At 63.6% G+C, this 20,877-nt stretch overlaps 11 protein-coding genes across 11 annotated transcripts; 7 read left to right on the top strand and 4 right to left on the bottom strand.

The window, feature by feature from the left end:
* The first annotated feature begins 221 nt into the window (after positions 1-221).
* Positions 222-1,790, top strand: MICPUN_108277 (predicted protein). Its single transcript, XM_002502491.1, has one exon. The coding sequence runs from the start codon at positions 391-393 to the stop codon at positions 1,768-1,770; it is 1,380 nt and encodes a 459-aa protein (XP_002502537.1). The 5' UTR covers positions 222-390; the 3' UTR covers positions 1,771-1,790.
* A 34-nt stretch (positions 1,791-1,824) lies between these two features.
* MICPUN_58631 (predicted protein) lies at positions 1,825-3,033 on the top strand (the record flags this gene model as incomplete). Its single annotated transcript, XM_002502490.1, has 1 exon — positions 1,825-3,033. The coding sequence occupies one exon, from the start codon at positions 1,825-1,827 to the stop codon at positions 3,031-3,033; it is 1,209 nt and encodes a 402-aa protein (XP_002502536.1).
* Positions 3,034-3,210: 177 nt separating this feature from the next.
* On the top strand, positions 3,211-4,653 carry MICPUN_81742 (predicted protein; the record flags this gene model as incomplete). The annotated part of the gene is made up of 3 exons (XM_002502489.1): positions 3,211-3,468; positions 3,580-4,364; positions 4,497-4,653. 3 exons carry the CDS (start codon positions 3,211-3,213, stop codon positions 4,651-4,653), a joined length of 1,200 nt encoding a protein of 399 aa, XP_002502535.1.
* Positions 4,654-4,711: 58 nt separating this feature from the next.
* Positions 4,712-6,726, bottom strand: MICPUN_58629 (predicted protein; the record flags this gene model as incomplete). The annotated part of the gene is made up of 2 exons (XM_002502104.1): positions 4,712-6,511; positions 6,589-6,726. The coding sequence occupies 2 exons, from the start codon at positions 6,724-6,726 to the stop codon at positions 4,712-4,714; spliced, it is 1,938 nt and encodes a 645-aa protein (XP_002502150.1).
* Positions 6,727-7,083: 357 nt separating this feature from the next.
* MICPUN_58628 (predicted protein) lies at positions 7,084-8,922 on the bottom strand (the record flags this gene model as incomplete). The annotated part of the gene is made up of 1 exon (XM_002502103.1): positions 7,084-8,922. The coding sequence occupies one exon, from the start codon at positions 8,920-8,922 to the stop codon at positions 7,084-7,086; it is 1,839 nt and encodes a 612-aa protein (XP_002502149.1).
* Positions 8,923-9,688: 766 nt separating this feature from the next.
* Positions 9,689-11,697, top strand: MICPUN_105591 (predicted protein). The gene is made up of 4 exons (XM_002502488.1): positions 9,689-9,718; positions 10,038-10,124; positions 10,231-10,302; positions 10,452-11,697. The coding sequence occupies exons 1-4, from the start codon at positions 9,710-9,712 to the stop codon at positions 11,313-11,315; spliced, it is 1,032 nt and encodes a 343-aa protein (XP_002502534.1). The 5' UTR covers positions 9,689-9,709; the 3' UTR covers positions 11,316-11,697.
* Positions 11,698-12,209: 512 nt separating this feature from the next.
* On the top strand, positions 12,210-15,801 carry MICPUN_58625 (predicted protein; the record flags this gene model as incomplete). Its single annotated transcript, XM_002502487.1, has 1 exon — positions 12,210-15,801. One exon carries the CDS (start codon positions 12,210-12,212, stop codon positions 15,648-15,650), a length of 3,441 nt encoding a protein of 1,146 aa, XP_002502533.1. The 3' UTR covers positions 15,651-15,801.
* Positions 15,802-15,811: 10 nt separating this feature from the next.
* MICPUN_58624 (predicted protein) lies at positions 15,812-16,279 on the bottom strand (the record flags this gene model as incomplete). Its single annotated transcript, XM_002502102.1, has 1 exon — positions 15,812-16,279. One exon carries the CDS (start codon positions 16,277-16,279, stop codon positions 15,812-15,814), a length of 468 nt encoding a protein of 155 aa, XP_002502148.1.
* A 106-nt stretch (positions 16,280-16,385) lies between these two features.
* MICPUN_58623 (predicted protein) lies at positions 16,386-17,117 on the top strand (the record flags this gene model as incomplete). The annotated part of the gene is made up of 1 exon (XM_002502486.1): positions 16,386-17,117. One exon carries the CDS (start codon positions 16,386-16,388, stop codon positions 17,115-17,117), a length of 732 nt encoding a protein of 243 aa, XP_002502532.1.
* A 32-nt stretch (positions 17,118-17,149) lies between these two features.
* On the bottom strand, positions 17,150-18,434 carry MICPUN_108275 (predicted protein). Its single transcript, XM_002502101.1, has one exon. It carries the CDS (start codon positions 18,386-18,388, stop codon positions 17,267-17,269), a length of 1,122 nt encoding a protein of 373 aa, XP_002502147.1. The 5' UTR covers positions 18,389-18,434; the 3' UTR covers positions 17,150-17,266.
* Positions 18,435-18,912: 478 nt separating this feature from the next.
* Positions 18,913-20,730, top strand: MICPUN_100548 (predicted protein; the record flags this gene model as incomplete). The annotated part of the gene is made up of 1 exon (XM_002502485.1): positions 18,913-20,730. One exon carries the CDS (start codon positions 18,913-18,915, stop codon positions 20,728-20,730), a length of 1,818 nt encoding a protein of 605 aa, XP_002502531.1.
* Between the last annotated feature and the right edge of the window lie 147 nt (positions 20,731-20,877).

The following is a 20,877-nucleotide window of genomic DNA, read 5'->3' as shown; positions in this document are numbered from 1 at the left end:
CTCGCCATCTTTTTTGGGTCCCATTTACCACTTGAGTTCCATAGGCTTTCAAAAGTGCTAAATAGGATTTGAATCCTGACTACTTTTCTGTGTCACCTGTATGATATTTCCCCGAATGGCGGGAAACGCACAGACTTTTCAGTCTCAAATGCCCCCCTCCCGATCCACCCGAGACTGTCCACTTCGGATTCTTCCGATTGTTCCAGATTCAGATCGAGCATCCCGGCCGAGGGACACGCCGTCCAGGTTCAGACTCTTGAACGAAACGCCGGCGTGTGCAAGGCGACAGTGGAACAGCGCGTTTGGAGCCCCGAGAGTTTCAGACCCTTCCCTCGGGTACCCCAGCGCGCCTCGTGTCCCATATTTAGCAAATCCGGAAAACGTGGTACAATGTCGGTCGAGGCGAGCGCGAGCGGGCGCACTTTGCGCGTGGACCAGTGCCCGCCGAACACCCGCCTGCTGTTCGACAATCCGGAGACCCTCATCTCGCACCGATGGGACCCCAAGCGGCAAAAGAACGCCTTCGTGGCCAGGCCCACCGAGGCATTCACCGTCGCCCAGTGGGAGATCGACAAGTACGTGCGCGACGCACCGAAAATAGAGGCGGAGGCGGAGGCGCCGCCCGCGGACGAGGGCGTGCGCTCGCTGCGCCCCCCGACGTTCCCGGACGACCGCTCCGAGAAGGCGTACGTCGCGTGGTGCAACCCCGAGGGATCCGTTCGCGGCGCCGCGGTGCACAGGATCAAGAAGCACGGCGCGGGCGTCGCTCCCCCAGGGTACCTCGTCGACCACAGGTCCAAACGAGAACCGCCCCGCGCGAACGCGTCGCTCGCCGTCCGGGGATCCCTGTCCACGTGGATCGCGCCGGGCGAGGATACGCTGGGCGCCACGATCGTCGGGACGTCCACCGTGCGTCAGACGCACGCGCCGCTGTCCTCCACCGAGTACGTGTCGCGGCGAATCGGCAAAGGTTCATTCGGCGAAGGGTTCGGGTCGGGAGACGTCGCGGCCGTCGCCACGCCGCCGCGCGCGAGGGATCCCCTGAGGCTCACGCACGGCAGGGCGCCCGGCGGTCCGGACGATTGGAAAACCGCGCACTTCCACGCCAGGTCGCGGTCCTCGCACGGCGTTCCCGCCGACGCGTTGGACCCGGTGGAGGCTGCGACGAGGACGAGCAGGTTCGGCGTATATACGCGGACCGCCGGGGTCACCGCGGTGGGGTCGATCAACTCCTCGGGCTTCGGGGCGATGAACTCGACCGCGGCGAGGCTCGGGTTGACGACGACGAGCGGCCCTCGCGCCGCGTTCACGCGGTCGGATAACTCCGGGGGTTCGTTCGGTCTCGTCGGCGACTCGTGGAGGGAGCGGGTCACCGCGGGGGCGGAGAGGAAGAGGGCCGCGGAAGTGGCCGGGGAGAGGCGCTCGGGGAACGGCAGGGGCGGCGGGGGGCTCCCCGTGGACGACGGCGAGGTGGAACGCATCCGCGCGGAGCGAGAGGCGAGGATCCGGGTGCCGATGCCATCCGCCGGCGCGAGCAGGCCGGGCACGGCAAACGTCGGGTCCCCGGTCGCGGGGTTCCGGGAGGATTTCGAGTTTGGCGATTCGGCGGTGACCGAGCAGGAGCTGGTGAGCAAGGAGTCCCATCTGGCGCGTCTGCGAACGATAAGCCGATCGCTGAACGCTCGACAGACGCACATAGTGGGCAGGCGCATGGAGAAGGCGCGGATCCAAATCGAGGAGGATGTGGCCGCGAGGTTTGCTTTGCGATAGACTTGTTGTAGTAAAACGCCCGACGTGGTATTGCCGACGACACTCATCGGAGCGATGGGGCACGGTTCGAGAAGCCGACGGAGGGATGAGGCGGAGGGCGATGACACGAGCGACGCGGCGCGGGAGGAGGCGCGGGAGAAGCAGAGGGAGCACAAACACCGTCAGAGGCGTCGTAAAATAGAGCGTCGGCACGCGGCGGTGAACGAGATCTTGTCTCGGATCGCGCCCCCATCTCGAGCTTCCTTCACCGCTCTCGAGGATGTACCCGCGTGGTGCGATGGGAATCCGATAGAGTGGTCGTCCATAGGCCCTTCGTGCGATCCAGCGAGCATGGCGAACGACGGGGAGGAGGCGACGATGCGCGGGGACGACGCCAACAAAGGCGCCAGCGCCATCGTCGCCGCCGCCGCGAAGCCGCCGGTCGTCAACTTGCGAGCCATGCGCAAGCGGTGGCAGGTGGAGTCCTTCGCCGTGGTGCTTCGGGAGCTCGAGCGTGAGCGCGCCGCGCGAGACGACGCCGACACGCTGCCCCCCATGCGGGTGGTGGACTTCGGGGCGGGCTCCGGCAACCTCATACTACCACTCAGCAAGTGTTTTCCAGACATGCGCTTCACCGCGGTTGAGATGAAGCGACGCAGCGCCGAACTCCTCGAGCGCCGCGCCGCCGCCGCAGGTCTTACCAACGTGGACGTCGTGGTTGACATGATCGAGAAGACCTCGTTCGACTTCGACGTCGGCGTGGCGCTGCACGCGTGTGGCAACGCCACCGACTTTACGATTGCGAGGTGCCTGGCAGCGGGGGCCGCGTTCGCGGTAAGCCCTTGCTGCATAGGTAAGCTGAAGTTCAGTTTGGCGGGCGGGTCATCGTTCAGCGCGACGAACAAGGACTGGACGACGAAGGGGGGCGACGGGGACGGGGACGGGGACCAGGTGGTGTGTCCCGTCATAACGCATCCCCGGTCGAAGTGGATGGCTGAGCAGCTCGCCGGCCCGGGCGACTTTGCCGCGCTGGCGCAGGCTGCGGACACCGGTCATGGAGACGGGGCGAACGCCGACACGATCACAGACCTCGGGGCGAGAGCGAAAATGAACGTGGAGCTGGACCGGGCGGAGGCTGCGAGGGAGGCTGGGTACTCGGTGGAGTCGCTAAAACTGATCAGGGCCGCGGATGCTCCTCCGAACAAGTCGGACCTGCTCGTCGGGGTGCCCGCGAGCAGGGCCGGGGCGTTGAAGAGACTCAGGCCGCTCGTGTCATGCTCGTAGAATAGCCGTGTTTGTCACGCAAGATATTAGTTAGCACTAGCTAGCGTGATCGATGCGCTTCTGAACTCTCACTTCGTGGAGCGTGAACATTTTTGTGTCTGGTGAACATTTTTGTTTCAGGTGTTTTTCCGGTCCCGAAGATCTCCCATACCCGCTGGCACGATGGCCGCATCGGACATGGATACCGAGAGCCCCGCGGCAGCGTCGCCGTCGAAGAAGCCGCGACATGACGACGTTGTTGAAAACAAGCGGAACGTGACGATCAACGCGTGTCTACGCCCGACGAGCACCGCGACGCACGAGGACGTCCGAGCAGCCATCTTGAAGTGGCTTGGAGCAGGGGCCGTAGGGCTGAGGCCGTCGGGCGGCTTCTTGGCGCTGCCCAAGTTTTGTGATGGGCATCACATCGTCACCGAGCACGTCGAGAGCGTCACCGTGAACTTCGACGAGAAGTTACCGACGGACGAGGCGGACCCTGTCCTCGACCCGCGTCAGCTCCACTTCACCGTCAACGTGTTTCAGCTCAACGAGGACGGCGCCGGGGAGGAGATGGACGGTGAAGACGACATCGCCACATACAAGGAGTGGGTGCTGCCGTCGCGGGACTTCCACGGCCTGTGGGAATCTCTCGTCTACGGGGACGACGTGAAGCTGAGGCTGACGAAGTACGCCGGGAACGCGCTGCTCTTCTCCCAGAGGGGTGTGGACCCGAACCTCATCGCGTGGAACAGGGTGGTGCTCCTGCACGGTCCGCCGGGCACGGGAAAGACCACGCTGTGCAAGGCCCTGGCGCAGCAGCTCGCGATACGATTTCAGGACACGTATCCCACCTCGGTGCTCGTCGAGGTGAACGCTCACAGCCTCTTCAGCCGCTGGTTCAGCGAGAGCGGCAAGCTCGTGTCGCGGCTGTTTCAAAAGATCCAGGACCTGCTCGACGACGAGGGCTCGCTGGTTTTCGTGCTGATTGACGAGGTGGAGTCGCTGGCGGCCGCGAGGAAGGCTGCGGCGTCGGGTGCGGAGCCATCGGATGCCATCAGGGTGGTCAACGCGTTGCTCACGCAGGTGGACGGCCTGAAGCACAGATCCAACGCGATGGTTCTCACGACTTCAAACATCACGGAGGCAATCGACCTGGCGTTTGTGGACAGGGCAGACATCAAGGCGTACGTGGGACCGCCGGGGTTCGAAGCGAGGTACTCGATAATTATTTCGGCGATCGAAGAGCTTATCGCGAAGGATCTGGTGCAGGTAGGCGAAAGTGAAACTCGGTTGCCGGCGTTACAGGTGTTAAGAGAGCACGCGAAAACGGGTGGAGTTAATGATTTGGAAGCGTGGGGTCGTTGGTGCGTACAGGAGTTGATGGATCATGCAAAAAAGGTAGGAATGAACCCAGACGGGAGCCTCAAACAACCCCATAGACTCGAGGGTGACGTTCACTTCAGGTTTAGCAACACGGTGGCCAGAACCGAAGGTTTTAGCGGGCGGGCACTTAGGAAGCTGCCGTTCCTTGCCTACGCCCAGGCTCACACAAACGGACGATGTTCCTTGCTCGGGTTCTTGAACGGGTTTCGACGGGCCATAATGCAGGAGCGCAAGGATCAAACTTCGCTTAAACAATAGCGCATAGCTCTAAAATCATTACAGGGTGTACAAAAAAATCAATGCAACTCGCTAACTTTTAGCCGCCGCTGCCGGTCTTTGGCTTCTTTGAGAACATCTCCTCCAGCCTCGTCTGCCTGGACTCTGCTCGGGGAGTTCCGGTCCCCGGCGCCCCCGCCGCTGACTCGGCGGCAGCCTTTGCCGCGGATCTCTTCCCCGCCCGCGATCTCGCATCCCCGTCGCCCCATCGGTTCAGGTAATCGCTGACTCCGGCGTTAAACTTGGACCGCATGCCAGCCTCCGACATCCTCCGCACCGTTCCCGTCACCGCCGCCTCCGGGAACTCCCTGTCGTGCAGACCCCAGCACCACCCCACGCCCGTGTAGCTGCTCGGGTCCCTGCCGTCCAGGCTGTACTTGTTGTTGAGGTGGATCGCCCAGCACCACGCCTCTCTGGGATCGGCCGACCACTCGAGCATCTTCTTGGCCCAGTACATGCGGAGGTAGTTGTGCTGCTTCCCGGAGACGACCAGCTCCCTCTGCGCCGCGTTCCACAGCGCGTCGTGCGTCGCGCACCTCTCAAACTGCTCCAAGGTGTACACGAACGACCTGTGGTCCGTCGCATGCGTCGCCAGGGTCCGACGCGCCCATTCCGGCACCCCCTCGTACGCGTCGTACGCGGGATTGTTGAGACAAAAGTTGATGGCGAGCTCGCGCCGAACCACCAGCTCGTCTAAAAAGACGTCCACCGACCGCCTCAGCTCGGGCCTAGCCGCCGCCACCTTCCTCGCCCTGTGCGCCACGTACACCACGCTGATCTGGCCGTAGTGTATGTGCGGCGAGAGGTGCGACTGCAGGCGCAGGGACGGGTCGTTGCGGGAGGACGCGTAGTTGGTGAGCTTACTCTCGAGGAAACGATCGAGCTTGCGAAGCGCCTCTCGCTCGCCGCCGACGTGGTAGCCAGACGCGGGCTTGACGCTCCTGTCCACGCCGACGCCGAGGACGGCGGCGTCCAACGCGTCGAGGCACGCGTCCACGGACTCCCACAGGGGGACGCGCGCGAACCCCGCCATGCCGGGCTCCCCCTCGCCGCCGAGCAGCAGAGCCTCCGCGTCCAACCTCGCGGCTAACCGCCTCCGAAGCGGCGTCGGCTCGAGCTCGTTCCGCGTCAGCGCGGGCAAGCGCGACAGGATCTTGGGCCTGAGCGTCGCAGCCGCGGGTTCGGACCTCCCCGCGCCTCCCCCAGGCCCGTACAGGGGCACCACCACGTCGCACTCAACCTCGGTGACGAGTCGGTCCGCGCGTTTGGCGAGCGTTCGTCGCCAGTCAAGCAGCGGTCTCGTGTAACCGGCGTCGACGATCACCTCCCTCGCCCCCGCGGACGCCGCGACGATCACCTCCCCCGGCTCACCGCCTCCGACGGGGGTGTACGCCAGGAGCTGGACCCCGCGGGTTCGCTCCAGCGTCTCCCTCAGCTCTACCAGTCCCTGGTACATGAAAGCCAGGTGCCGCTCGTTGGCGTGGGGGAAGCCCGCGGTGGAGCCAAACACGGCAACGAGGGGTACGTCGTGCTCGTTCGCTCGTTGGACGGCGTACTCCAGGGCGTCGTTATGCATCGCACGCTGAGCGGACTGGACCCAGAGCAGGACGTACCTGCCCCGCGGGTCGACGCGCTTGAAGTTGAGCCTGCGGAGCCTCTCGGGAGCAACCTGGGACGTGACGTCGTCTCGAGGAGGGATCTGGATCTGGGCGGCGAGCGCGGCTCGCCTGGCAAGGGCGGCAGCCTTGTTCGCCTCCGCCCTCGCGCGCTGCTCATCCGTCAATCCCGCCATGTTTCCACCTAAACCTACGATTCGCAAACCGAGCCTCAGCACGTGCACCTGTTCGCCGCGGCCTTCATCATCCCGAGTATCAGGAGAACGAGGATGAACCCAACAGAGTACATATCTCCCCCGACCACGCTCATCGCCTGGCCCTGCTGCTGCGTCACTTGCATCTCGTTGTTCTGCTGCTGGCCGGTCTCGCCCCCGTTACCTCCGGCGCCGCCCATCGCGGGCTCGGGTTGGCCCTTTCCAGGGGGTGCACCTCCCGCCATTCTCCCTATTTTCTTCTCCTCTTTCCACCCGCGAACTGCTGCGTTTTCAGACGTCGTTGTCCCGAGGCGACGTCCCGGGGTTGTCCGATACCCGAGATTCGCGGTTCGCGCGCGTATCGAGGGGAAGCGTCCAGCTTATCGTCCCGAGGCGACCCAGTCGAAGAGACGGAGCGTCGGACTCGGGGGAGCTGAGGTTGTGGGAAACCCTTCGTGTCGAATCCACGGTTTATTTTCTCGGATGGCAGTCGAGCAGTGGCATTGGCCTGATGACAGGCGCGATGTGACGGGCGCTGCGAAACTCGAGGCAAGCCACAGGTGAAAAATGTCTAAAAGTGTTTTCAGCGTGAGTCGCCTGTGCTACTGGCTGGCATACGAGGATGTGCGCAACCCCTCTCTGCTTCCCTCCGGACCGAACAGGTCCCACAGCTTGGTCCACATCCTCTTCCTCTCCTCGTTGGCCCTGCTCCATCCCCCGTTCTTCATCTCGTTCACGAGGGGATCCACCAGCGAGTGCGTGATGCGGGTGTTTTGATACAGCTCGCGCTGCCCGTACCTCACCGCCCCTCGCATCATGGCGGCGACGGAAAACTTCGACTGGTACAGCATCAGCACCGCGTCGACGCGACCCACGAGGTACAGGTCCATCATGCTCCTCTCCCACGCGGGCCTCGGGTCCGACGCGTCGCACGAACCGCTTTGTTTTGCGCCGTGTTGAACGCACACGCCGCTGTTGGCGAATTTCACGTTGCCGTACGCGCCGTCGGTGACGACGACCCGCCCGTCCAGCTCGACGAACTCGCGCTCAACCGCGGCTCGAACCGCGGGGGAGTCGGTGAGCATGAACGTGCCCCATTTATTGCGGTCCCCGGCTTTAGCCGCCAGGTTCTTCGCCGTGGATATCACGCACTTGAGGAACGTTCGGAGGGGACCGTCGGTGCGCTCAAAGTAAGTCGCGGCGCCAAAGTCCTTGTCCGGGCAGACCGGCGGCGGGTATTTGACCCGCTTCGCCTCCGACGCGAGGAAAGCGTCGAGAGTGTCCAGTGTCGCGTTGTCCGCGCGAGGCGACTCCGGGGGAACCACCTGCGACATGTCCGCAAACCCGGTGCGGATGTGAAACGCAACCGTGGCGGCCCACCCCTCGTCCTCCATCTTCTGGACGTAGGGAGCCAGTTTCCGCCTCAGCGCCTCGCGCGGCTGCAACATCGCCCTGCCGAAGCACCCGCCCACCGCGCAACCCGGACACGGGCTTTCATCCGCCCTATCCTTGTATTCCTCTATCCCGACGACGTACCGGTAGGACTCACACACCCCCCAGGAGCCCCTCTGCAATTCCTTCGGGTGGCACCAGTGCCCGAAGTTTGTCCTGATCCTCAGCCGCACGAGCTTGTGCTCGCGGAACTTCGGGTGCTCCATCATCACCTTCACCAGGTTCACGTCCGGGGCGGCCGCGTACTCGCCCGTCGGGTGCTCGTCTTTATCGTCGTGCCCGAAGAACATCCCGTGTATTGACCAGGTGACGACGAGCTCCTTCGCGTCATCGGCGCCCAACGCGTCCCGCACCTTGAGTTCCTTGGCGTCGTCCCACTTCCAGTCCACGCCGTGCGCTCCCGTGAAGAAGTCTCCGAGGTCGAAGTGGCACTTGGTCGCGAGGTGCTTCAAACTCGACGGCTCCCTCGCGCCCGCCAGGCCCGTACCCTCGCACTCTCGCCGTTGCGTGCGAAGGAACGGCGCGCGGCCCGTGCCGACGGCGATGGCGAGCAACTCCTGGTAGTGCTGCATCTCGTCGCCGATGCCGTTGAAGTGGTTCTCGCTCCAGTCCACCACCAGCACGCCGGTGTCCTTCATGGTGTCATACCGCGCCGCGACGTCCTTGAACATCTTCGAAACGTCCCCGCACCCGCGCTCGAACGACGCTTCGTCTGCATCGGCAGTCTTTTTTGTCGATCCGACGACGGGTTCGTCCAACTTGGACCCTCCTCCTCCCATGGGTGCTGGGGAGGGCCCATCGTCAGCGTCCACCAGCACCTTCTTCTCAATCGCGATCGGGCCGTCCGTATCGGGGACCCTCCCAACCGAGAGAGTCCACCGTCTTGCCCCGCGCCGGTGCCGTGCCTCGACGCCCCCACGATCGCTGAACGACGACGGTTCCGCGGTCGCGAGCCAGACGAGGAGAAGCGAGACGCAGACCGCGAACATCGTCGTTCCTCCTCGAAGACTCCATCTTCTGAGCGGTGGCGGTCTCCCCTTTCCGCCCCGGCGCGGCACGGACCGCATCCTCGCGTGCCCCCGCGAGCTGGAGTCTCCCCCTCGCTGTGAAGGTGAGGAAAAAGCCGGCTCGCAAGCTGGGCTCGACGGGACCAACCGCGCCGACCAAAAAACATGCAACCGGCCGCTTTTCGGCACCCTCCCGCGCACGAACCACGGAGCAGGCGGCAAAAACGAGGGAAACCGTCCTTGTCACACGACTAATTTTTCATTGGTCCTCGAACCCACGTAAGCCGCTTTTCGCCGCGATCGGCCAATGAGTTTCGTGGTTCTCGTTCTGCCGATTCGGGGCTTCATTTCTCGCAGCCGCGGAATCCGAATCTCTATGATCTACAGGGCACGTTTGAGTAAGAGCTCCAAACGTCGTGATTTGGGGAAACCAAGCCCCAACATTTGACGAATTCAGACTGAGTTTCCATAGGCGCGGAGTCGAGAAATCGGATGCTGACTCGTCAGCATCCGAGTTGGCAGGCGCAAAAAAGTGAAGGGGCCACTAAACCCGCGTGGGCGGCGCCCTCCCTGCACACACAGTGCGCGCGAAGCCGAAAGGCCGCGAGCACGAGTTGGACGCGATAGTCTAACTCATCCCCGGATCGAAATCGCTCGCGTTGACGCGACGCACGACCCGGCGTCGCGCGAAACCGGGAGACACCCGCACCGGCGAAAACCATTCGCTGTCGTTTCGCGGTGGACATTTAACGAAAACTAGTGGGAAAAGATGCCCAAGGTGCGCGCCGTCCCGCCCCCACGTGATGCGATGTCCGCGGGAACTGCTCCGATGCGGGGTTCAAACCCGGTGTTTATGCGCACTTCACCGCGCCCGCCGGGGGTTTTCACGGTCGATCGCCCAGCACGCGCGCGTTTTCGTCGGGGGGCATAATCCCGCTTTTCCTCGCTTCTCGTGCGGTGGGAGCTGCAGGTTTTTTTATGCGGTCCGAGAAACGCCGTCCAAATGGCGGGCGGAAACCGCGGCCCCGCATCGCGCCCTCGAACTCAATCGATCGAAATAGAATCGGAACTGACCAACACTCACCTGAACCTCGCAGAAACGAGGAGGCGGCCAGTCGAAGAGCCTGACGCTCGAGGAGCTCAGCGCGAACTTCCACCTTCCCATCAACGACGTTGCTCGCAAGGTGAGACGAAATTTCAACCGCGCGACCCTCAGTCCTCCAAACGTGACGTCCCGCGGCACGCGGAACCATCGACTGACTCGCCTCCCCCCACTCCCTCTCGATCCAGCTCGGGCTGTGCGTCACCGTCCTGAAGCAGCGATGCCGCGAACACGGCATCACGCGCTGGCCGTACCGCAAGGTGCGTCTCGACCGCAAAACACCCCCGGCCCCTCGGTGGCCGCGAAGCGCCCGCGTTATCCGCCCTCCGCGGCAAATGGCAATTTTTTTTCGCTTGGCTGTAGATTGCTCGCCGCTGACGCCCGCGTCCCTCCCTCCCAATCCGCTCAGGTGAAGAAACTCGATAACATCATCCACGCGCTGGAGTGTCCCGGCGACGGCGGCGTCGCGGACGCCACCCGCAGGCTCGAGACGGTCAAGAGGACGCGCGAGGTTCTCATCACCGACCCCAACAGCAAGGCGCACCTGAGGGTCGGCAAGCTCAAGGCTGTTCGCCGCCGATCGCTCGGATCCAAGTCCGGGTACGGCAGCGGCGGCAGCGGCTCCGACAACAGCGGCGGCACCGCCTTCGGCGTGATGAGGCACCGACAGAACAGCTCCGGCATCGACGGCCTCCTCGAGGCGGCGACGACGCTCTCGGATGGGGAGACGCCCGGGACGCCGACGAGGGAGCCGGACGCGATCAGGGACAGGTCCCCGCGCATCTCCGGCGCGCTTCAGGCCCTCACCGGCGGTATTAGCGCACACGATACGGACACGGGGGCGGGGGCGGAGGCGGCGGCGCTCGCGCTCAATGCGCTCAAGCCCGGCGGGGCGTTCCAGGCTGTGAGGGCGGCGGTTGACGTCGCGAACAAGGCGGCCGCGCCGGCGGCTCCGGCGTTTGACGCCAACGCGTACGCCGCGGCGATGGCCGCGTTCGCGGGACACATGGGGAACGCTGCAGCGGCGGCGGCGACGCCCCCTCCCGCTCCACCCACCCCGGCCAACCCGATGGCTGCGCTGATGGCGAACCCGATGTTTGCGTGGATGGCGGCGATGGGAAACGTGGCGCAGGCGCAGGCGCAGGCGGCGCAGGCGGCGCAGGCGGCGCAGGCGGCCGCGACTCCCCCGGCGCCCAACTTTCTCCAGATGGCGGCTGCTGCGGCAGCAGCGGCGCAGGCGGCGCAGCCCCAATCCGCGCACCAGCCCCTATAGACGAGAGCGGGCGATTGGCGCGTCGTGGGTCTCGGGCCGGAGGGTGGACAACAGTTGAGTTGGTTTGGCCCGCCTCCCTCGGGGAAACTGTCCTCGCCCGCCGGTCGATCGCGACGGCTCCAACGTTAATTGGACACGTTGGAGGTGCGGTTGATCGGACGGCGCGAGGAGGCTATTCTATTATTCCATTACCCGGCGTGAAGCCGGGGTGTATTCTTTCAGTCGCACCCGCCGCGAGGCTCGCTCCAGTTGGGTGGCCCGCGGCGGCGTGACGTGACAGCCTCTGTATCGGAGGTTGTCCAACGCGGTCGGGGACGTGGACTCGTCCCTTTTGTTCATATAGACCCGATTTTGTGAATATATCAACACAGAAGTCCACACACACCCTCGGCTTGCCCAACCGGCAAGTGGCTCTTGGGCACACCAGATTGCTCACCTTCCAAGGAGCAAACCATTCCTGACGGTTCAGGGCATCGCCGGTTCCCGCAAACCTCCAATCGACGGGTTAAATTGTCCGCGACGATTCGAGGGTCATTTCTGGGTTCATAACTCGCCCGCCGACGGAAAACTGGAATGTTGCAGGAATCTGGGGTCTCAAAAAACTGGCCGGAAAAAGGCTATGAGGTTTTGAAGGCGGCGCTCAGTGAGAGGGCCGCACCGCAGCCCACGATCTGCGCAGGGAGTTGACCCGCGCGAACGTTCGGAAGCACTCGAGGCGCGCGAGCACCCGGGATACCGATATCTGGCCGCAGACCGAAGGGAACGGCCGCGAGTAACCAGCCGCCCACCAGCAGATCGCTCGTTAGGCTCGTGCACGGCCAAGGAAGGCGCTTTTCGAGTCCTCCGAGTTTTTAGGCACCAAAGCCCTGACGTGACCGCCGGAGCTCAGTCGCCATGGGGAAGACGCCCGCGCAGCAGAACCGCCTCAAGGCGAAGCAGCAGGGCATGAGCCACGATTCGATCAAGGAGCAGCAGGCCAAGGAGATCCGCGAGCAGAAGAAGCTCGCGAACAAGGACATCAACTTCGGCCGCGAGAAGGGCCTCCTCAAGAAGCAGGAGGTGGCGAAGCAGAGGCTCAAGGACATGAACGACCCGACCACCGAGCTTGGCAAGGCCACCGCGAGGGCCGCCAGGAAGGCGGCGAAGGAGGCCGAGGAGTTCCTCTTGCGCACCAAGGGGATCAGCATCAAGCAAAAGGAGGTCCCCGAGGGCGTCGACCCGAAGACGATCCTCTGCGAATACTTCCGCTACGGCTGCTGCGCCAAAACTGCCGAGAAGTGCAAGTTCTCCCACGACCTCGACATCGGCCAGAAGATCCGCGAGGGAAGCAAGGGCACCGCCAAGAGGAACATCTACGACGACGATGAGGCGGACGAGGCGGACACCATGGAGCTTTGGGATCAGGCCAAGCTCGAGTCCGTCATCGCCAAGAAGCACAGCACGGAGAAGACCCAGTCCAACGCCACCTCCATCATCTGCAAGCACTTCCTCGAGGCGGTGGAGACCCGCAAATACGGCTGGTTCTGGGCCTGCCCCGGCGGATCCGACTGCAAGTACAAGCACAAGCTCCCCAAGGATTATGTCTTCAAGTCCGACCTCGTGGCGATGATGCGCGCCGCCGCGCTCAACAAGAAATCAGACCAGGACGAGCTTCGTGAGGAGCTCGAGAAGCTCAAGGACGGTCCCAAGACCCCGGTGACCCTCGAGGTGTTCCTCCAGTGGAAGACCAAGAAGGTCGAGGACAAGAAGGCCAAGGCTGAGCAGGAGCGCTCGGACCGCCAGAAGAAGGGTCAGTTCACCGGGAGGGAGCTGTGCGAGAACAACGAGGCCAAGGGCGATGAGGGCTCCGACGCTGACGACGCCGAGTTCAAGGAACTCCTCAGGCTCAAGAAGCTCGCCGAAGAAGAGGAGGAGAAACGCGTCGCCGCGGAGGCTGCCGCCGCGCTCGAGAAGGCCAAGTCGAGCGGCATGGAGTACGGCTATTCGGAGTTTGATTACGAAGTGGGCATCTCTACCGAGGAGCTCGAGAACAACAGGCCCAAGGATGAGGACGAGTCGGACTACTCCGACGACGACGAGGGCGGCGAGCCGGAGATGGACGAAGACGGCAAGCCCAAGGCTATCATCAAGCGCCCCATCGGCAGGAAGAAGAAGGAGGCTGAGGCTGAGGAAGAGGAGGAGGAGGAGGAGGGCGACAATGACAAGCCTGGCAAACCGAAGAGAGCCGGCAGCGGCTTCGTCCCCAAGAAGCTCGCCGGCACCGTGTTCGAGGAGAGGGAGAGGGTCGATAAGAAGGACATCGACCCCAACGCCCTCGAGAATATTCTCGGCGCCGAGAAGGCTGCGGAGATTGACGAGTCCCAGCTTGACCCCAAGGAGCTCGGCAGGTTGCTCGCCGAGAAGAAGGCAAAGGAGGAGGCAGAGGCGGCTGCGCTCATCGACAAGGTGGCTGCCGAGAAGGCCGAGAAGGAGGCCAGGAAGGCCGAGAAGAAGGCCCAGAAGGAGAAGGAGCGCGCCGCCAAGAAGGCCGAGAAGGACAAGAAGTCAGGCAAGAAGCAGAAGGGTGAGGATGAGATCACCACCCTCGAGGAGGCGATGAAGGGCGTGTCCGTCGCCGCGCAGGAAGCCGCCATCGCTGCTTCCGGCCACCTCACCAAGAGCGCCCTCAAGCGCACCGTCACCGGTAACCTCGCATCCCGCCCAACCTCTCGCGACATCAAGATCAACAACTTCTCCATGGGCATGAACGGCCGCGAGCTCATCAAGGATTGCGACATCGAGATCACAATCGGTCGCCGATACGGCCTCCTCGGCCAGAACGGCTGTGGCAAGACCAACTTCCTCGAGTGCCTCGCCCAGCGCGAGGTGCCCATCCCGGATCACATCGACCTCTACCACCTTCGCGAGGAGGCCGAGCCCACGGACAGATCCGCGCTTCAGACCGTCGTCGATGAGCTCAAGAACGAGATGGTCCGCCTCCAGAAGCTCGAGGAGTACATCATGGAAAACTTTGGACCCGAGGACGAGCGACTGGAGTCCATCTACGATAGACTCGACGAGATCGATCCCAACACCTTCGAGGTCAGGGCCGCCGAGCTCCTCCATGCCCTCGGTTTCACCGAAGTCATGATCCACAGGGCCACCAAGGACATGTCCGGAGGCTGGCGCATGCGCGTCGCGCTCGCCAAGGCGCTCTTTGCCGAGCCCACTCTGCTGCTGCTGGACGAGCCCACCAACCACCTCGATTTGGAGGCGTGCGTGTGGCTCGAGGGGTACCTGGCCAAGTACAAGAAGTGCCTCATCCTCGTGAGCCACTCTCAGGACTTCCTCAACGGCGTATGCACCCACATCATCTGGCTCACGCAGGGCAGGCTCACCTACTACACCGGCAACTACGACACCTTCCAGAAGACTGTCCGCGACGACGAGATTGTGCAGCAGAAGAAGTACGAGAAGGAGCAGGCCGACATCAAGCACCTGAAGGAGTTCATCGCATCGTGCGGTACCTACGCCAACGCGCGCAAGCAGGCGGAGTCCAAGCAGAAGATCATCGACAAGATGGTTGCCGCGGGACTCACGCCGCCAGTCGTCAAGGAGAGAACGTTCACCTTCAACTTCCCGGACTGCGCCAAGGTTCCCCCGCCCGTCCTTCCCTTCGACAACGTGTCATTCGCCTACAACGGGAAGAAGGAGAACTACCTGTACGAAGATCTGGATTTTGGCGTCGACTGCGACTCCCGCATCGCGCTCGTCGGTCCCAACGGCGCGGGCAAGTCCACGCTGCTCAAGCTCATGACCGGCGAGCTCACCCCGACGAGGGGCAGCGTGGTCCGCCACCCCTCGCTCGTCATCGGCAAGTACCACCAGCACTCCGTCGACGTGCTCGACAAGGAGAAGACGGTGCTGCAGTTCTTCATGGACGAGTACCCAAACAGCATGACCTTCAAGAGGGACCTCGACGAGTGGCGCGGGTACCTCGGGCGGTACGGCGTCTCCGGCAAGATGCAGACCACGCTCATCGGCGAGCTGTCCGAGGGTCAGCAGTCCCGCCTGGTGTTCGCCATGATCTGCATGGGTAAGCCCAACCTGCTACTGTTGGACGAGCCCACGAACCACCTCGATTTGGAGTGCATCGACACCCTGGCGCAGGCCATCAAGCAGTACAACGGCGGTGTCGTGCTGGTGTCGCACGATTTCAGGCTCATCGACCAGGTGGCGGAGCAGATCTGGGTGTGCGAGGACAAGACCGTGCGGCTGTGGAACAAGGACATCCGCGCGTACAAGAAGCACCTCACGCAGAAGGCGGAACGCGAGGCGGCGGCGAAGAAGATCTGATCGATCCACGCGGCATACACTATTATTTGAAGGGGTTCCTCCTTGCCTGGGCGAACCCCTGCCAACTTGGCAAAGCGCGATAGAAACCGTGGGGGCAGCGTGTGATGAACCTCCCCCTCATCGGTGGTGAATACAAAGACTAACGTGTTACTAAGAGCGCACTAAGCCTTTCCAAGCGTCAACACCTTGAATATCTTCAGCGCGATGTAGTCCGCAGCGCCCAGGACCAGCACAAAGAACACCAGCGAGAACATAACGATTATCGCATCTATCAAAGTCGTCGCAAAGGTCTTGGGGCTGAAGAACCCGTGCCTCGGCCATCGCAGCAGGGGAATGGCCTTGAGCTGGTTGACGAACTGTCGCGATAACCAACCCAAGATACCGCCGCTCCCACCCCCCCCTTGGGGCGCCATCGCGCCTCCTCCGCCCTGCGTCGCCACCGCGCGCGTCGTCAACCCGACCCTCCTCCGCCTGATCACCCGTGGCCTCAGACGGACAGCCCCGCTCGAGGTGAAGGCCTCAGCCCTGCTGGTAACGCCCGCCGCTCGCCTTGGCCGCTCGATACGGCCGCTAACTGACGCGAGGCATGTCGTCCTGGTCGCCCCATTTCCGGTCAAGCAGTGCTGCATGCTGCCTCGCGCGTAGGGTTCTGCCGAAATCGTGCGGTCCTCCTGTTCTCTCTGACGAATCCCTTCCGCAATATTCTGCTCACTTCGCCTGCGCAACCTGTGTGCGATGTCGATGTGGAGGGTGGTGTCTTGCGTGCTCGTCGCTTTCACGGTTATCGCGGCGACTGCCGACGCCGCGGAGCCGGTCAAGCTGGACCTGAACGATCTGCTGGGCAACCTGGGAGGCGCACAGGGTGGAGGTCGTCCACGATCGTCCGATGTTTGTCCTGTCGGTCAGGCTCACGCCCCCACTGAGGACGAGAGTTACAAGATCGAGTGCAACGGATGTGGACCCAAGGGGATGCAGATAAAGGAACCCTTCGGTCTCTACCGCTGCTGCAACAACCACGACCTCTGCTTCGCCACCTGCGGCACGTCTCAGGACTTCTGCGAAGAGCTCTTCACGAGCTGCATGTCCAAGGTATGCCGCTCGTTTGGCAGCGGCGAACGGAGGGAGGCGTGCCAGAAGCAGGCAAACGGCATGAGCGGGATGACCAGGATGTTCGGCGGCGGGTTCCACCTCACCTCGCAGCGCTCCGACCCCGAGAGGGGCAAGCAGGGCGCGTGCGACTGCTACCTCCCCGAGGACGCGGAGGCGAGGTGGCTCACCACATTTACCGATTTTTACGTGCAACACGCCGCCATGGAGCGGGACGCGGCGATGAGCAAGGCCGAAGACGTGCTGTCCAAATACAAGGGGCACGCGCGGGGCGAGGCGTACTTCAAGATGATAAAAAAGTACGGCAACTCGACGAAGGAGTTGATGTTTGTCTGGGACGAAGTGAGACCCGAATTGTGAGCGAGAGCGTTTGGAACATGACGATATTCATTCGGAATGGCTACAGATATGCATACACAAAGGGTACACCAGTAGACGCGGGCGTGCGCCTGCTAAAAATCTGCTAAAGGTTACAAAGAATGGGGCCGCCTTTTCGTCGCATCCGGCCGTCACGGCTTCCTCGCCGCGAGCATCACGAAGCACTTGTCCTCCTTGACAATCTCGACCCCCTTGAGCCCAGCTTTTTGCAGCATGGCCACCACTGACGCGGTGTCCCAGAACGGAGTGTTCATCGTCCTCACCTTATCGTCGTACGACTGCGCGTCGGTGCAATCACCCCCCTTGGCGTACTTCTCCCGGATCGGCGGCGCCAGCACGACGGTTGACGTGACGAAGACGCCGCCGGGCTTGAGGATCCTCTCAACCTCCCTCAGCCCGTCCATCGGGTCCGGCCAGCAGTGCGCCCCCGCGCTGCAGTGCACCGCATCGACGGAAGAATCCCCGAACGGCATCGACGCCACGTCCGCGCGCACCGCGGCGAAGTTGGGCAGCGGCGCGGCGCCGGGCTCGGGCCTGATGGTGGATCTGGCGGAAACCGCGTCGAGCTGCTCGGCGGCGCGTCGCGTCATCGCCTCGCTCACGTCCGAGGCGACGAGGATCTCGTACCCGCGGAGGCCGGAGGCCAGGCGGGTGGTGATGATGCCCGGGCCGCAGGAGAGATCGAGGCAGATCCGACCCTCGGAGGAGTCCCCCGCGGGCCTGTTGATCTTCACCAGCGCGAGCGCAGCCTCCGCGTCGGCGCCCGGGTAGCCGAGCGCGCGGAAGAGCTGGCGGTAGCCCTTGTCGTAGATGTACGCGCCGAATTCCGTCTCGAACGGGCTCTTGCTCTCGCTCTCCTGGCCCTCCACCGGCATGAGGTCCACCACGGCGATGGGCATGTTGCTGGCGAGCGCGCTCGCTTTTTGCCAAGCCTCCTGCCAGGTCGCGACCCTCTCGGCGGCCCACGGGAGGAGCGGGGGCAGGGTGGAGCCCAGATCGGTGACGGTGGCCCACGCGCGGCGACTCAGCGCCCACGTGGAGATGTCGCGGCCTCGAGGAAGAGGGTCAGAGCCCAGGTCCGCGGAGCACGTTGTCAGATTCCGAGAGGACGTTCCCCGATTACGGCCATTTCGCGCGGGCACCGCGACCGCGGTGCGCTCCGCGTAGAGCGCGTCGCGCTTGAAATTCCCGAGCGCCCGGCGGTGTGTGAGGGCGCGTGGCGGCGCGATACTCGCGCAGGCCGCGCCGCTCATGGCTCAGCAGTCGCGTTGTCCAGGAAGGCTTCCCGTTGACGCGCGTCTGTCTTCTCTGAGGGAGAGGCGCAAAGAAAGCCAGCTGTCCAATAGGAGAGCTCCTCGCGAAAGATATTCGTGCGGAGGGAAGATTTTTTCGTTCGTTTCTTCGTTTCCTTGAGTCGTAGACCATCGGTTTCCCCGTATAAATTCAACCGGGCCGATTAACTCGTCGATCGAGGTTTGGAAATGAAAACTGTCCTCCTCTCGGGCTTCACGGGACGTGAAAACTTCTCATGGACCTGGTTGTCTTGTCGCTCCCAAAGAAAAAGGGGGCGCGCGTCTCTCTTACGCGTCGAGTTTCGGGCCGTTACGTCGAAGCCGATTTCTTGGGTTATAGACCGCCAAGGTGTCCAATTTTTACTTTCACGCGTTTTGTGAGTTCTCTCCGTCAGCACTCAGCCGCCCATTGCGGACGTCTGGCGCCCAGTTGCCGACGCGCTTAGCACGCGTGCACCTTCGGGACCGCTCACACACCGCCAACGATGGGACTTCCCAATAAGGACTTGCTCCCCGATGACCTGGAGGACCTGGTGTTCGACGCGCTGCGCCGCGCGAACCTCCCCACCCACTGCGTGCTCATACACTACGACGCGATCGTTGTCCAGCGGAAAGGAGGGGTCATCGTCGTGCCGGTGGCGGTGCGTACCATCCTGGCGCCGCCCACGGACGAAGAGGCGCCTCACGCGTACGATACCCACCTCGTCATAAAGCACGTCGACCTCAACAACTGGGACTTCAAGAACGACGGCACCGCGCGCGAGCGCACGCGCGAATCCTTCGCCAAGGAGTGTGCCTTTTACCGCGACGTCGTCGCCGCGTCGAGGGCGTCGAGGGGGGGCCGGAACGAGGTGGTTACCAGGGCGTTCGATCCGATTAACGGGTGGGGCATGGCACAGATGGAGACCGGCGCGGACGGATGGGCTGTTCCCACCGCGCATCTCGTCGAGGGCGACGAGACGAGCGACGTCTTCACGCTCGTCATGGCTGACGCCATGGGCAAGCGGGGCGGAAAGGGAAGAGAGTTCGGCCCCGAGCCTTCCTCCCCCGACGCGCACCGCGCCCTCAACAGCGACTCGATTCCCGGCATCGCGGATGGTGATTTCGAGAACATCGCTCCCCCCGCGCCGCCGGAGAGGCAGGTCTCGACCCAGGGAGCCTTCGGCGAGGTCACCGAGAAGTTGGGGATGACCCCCGCGGAGGCTGAGGCCACGGTGGAGTGGCTCGCCGCGTTTCACGCCAGGCACTGGCTCGGACTCCCCGACTCCCCGGCGCTCCCTTACGACGCCCTCTGGGGCCGGGGCGGACACTGGACCCTCGAGAAGAGAGAGCACGAGGTGCGCAACATCGAGTCCGAGTGGGCCAAGCTCGTGACATCCTTCCCCGGGGTGCCCGCGCTCGAGAAGCACCGCGACTTGGGCGAGAGACTGGCGAGGCGAGCCGGGGATATCGCCAGGTGCGCGCACGCGAGGACCCAGACCCTCCTCCACGGCGACCTCAAGGCTGCCAATATCATCATGCCCAACGCGGTGTCCGGCGCCCTCGTGCCCATCGTCTTCGATTGGCAGTGGGCGGGGCCCGGTTGCGCCGCGGCGGATCTGATGTTCTTCATCGCCACCTCGCTCTCGCTCGAGGCTGCCGAGATGGAGGACGCGTTGGTGACGCTCTACCACGAGCGTCTCACCGCGAGGCTCAGGGCCAGGGGTTCCGTCGAGGCTGAACGCGCCGCGGACGCGCTCGACATGGAGACGCTGAAGCGGGACATGGACGCCAACGCGGTTGACTACGTCAGGTTTTGCGCCGGGTCTGTGTGGGGTCCGCTCACGCCCGCGTCGATGGAGAAGCACAAGTACGAACAGAACCTCGGGATCGCGAGGCGCAGCTCGTGGCACCTGACGAACTTGGTGGAGAGGGCCGGACGGGCGATGGACGATCTGGAGCGAAGGGAGTTCAAGACGCACGAGGACGAGGCGGAGGAGGCGAGGAGGGAGGCTGAGAGGTTGGAGGCGGAGAAGAGACGGGAGGCGCAGTTCACCAGGACCGTGTCGGGAATCTCCATCTTCAGCCACGGGGAGTACCAGTCCCTGTGCGGAGTACCAGTGGGAGTACCAGTACCTGTGGAGGGGGCGGCCAACTTCAGGTCCGACCCGCTGGATCCGCTGCCGGAGGCGGAGTCGCTCCCGGGCGGCGTCGGCGACTCCGCCTCATACGAGGTCTTCACGCAGCTCCCGGCGGAGGTGGTCCAGTCCCTCGAGGAGCACTGGTCGGGGGTCACGGCGATGCCCGAAATCGTGGGAACATGACTACGCGACACTCGAACAGGCGACGACGACAAACAAAATCGTTGACGACGAACGCCAGGAGCGCCGCCGAGCGCGCAGAGCCAACCCACCGTTGGCCACACACATTTTTTTGGTACATACCGTAGTCTACTTTTAAACTGAGTTGAC

This window comes from Micromonas commoda, chromosome 5 (assembly GCF_000090985.2).
Source record: "Micromonas commoda chromosome 5, complete sequence".
NCBI lineage: Eukaryota > Viridiplantae > Chlorophyta > Mamiellophyceae > Mamiellales > Mamiellaceae > Micromonas > Micromonas commoda.
The sequence above is the reverse complement of the archived record's forward strand: the minus strand, read 5'-3'. Positions and strand labels throughout refer to the sequence as shown.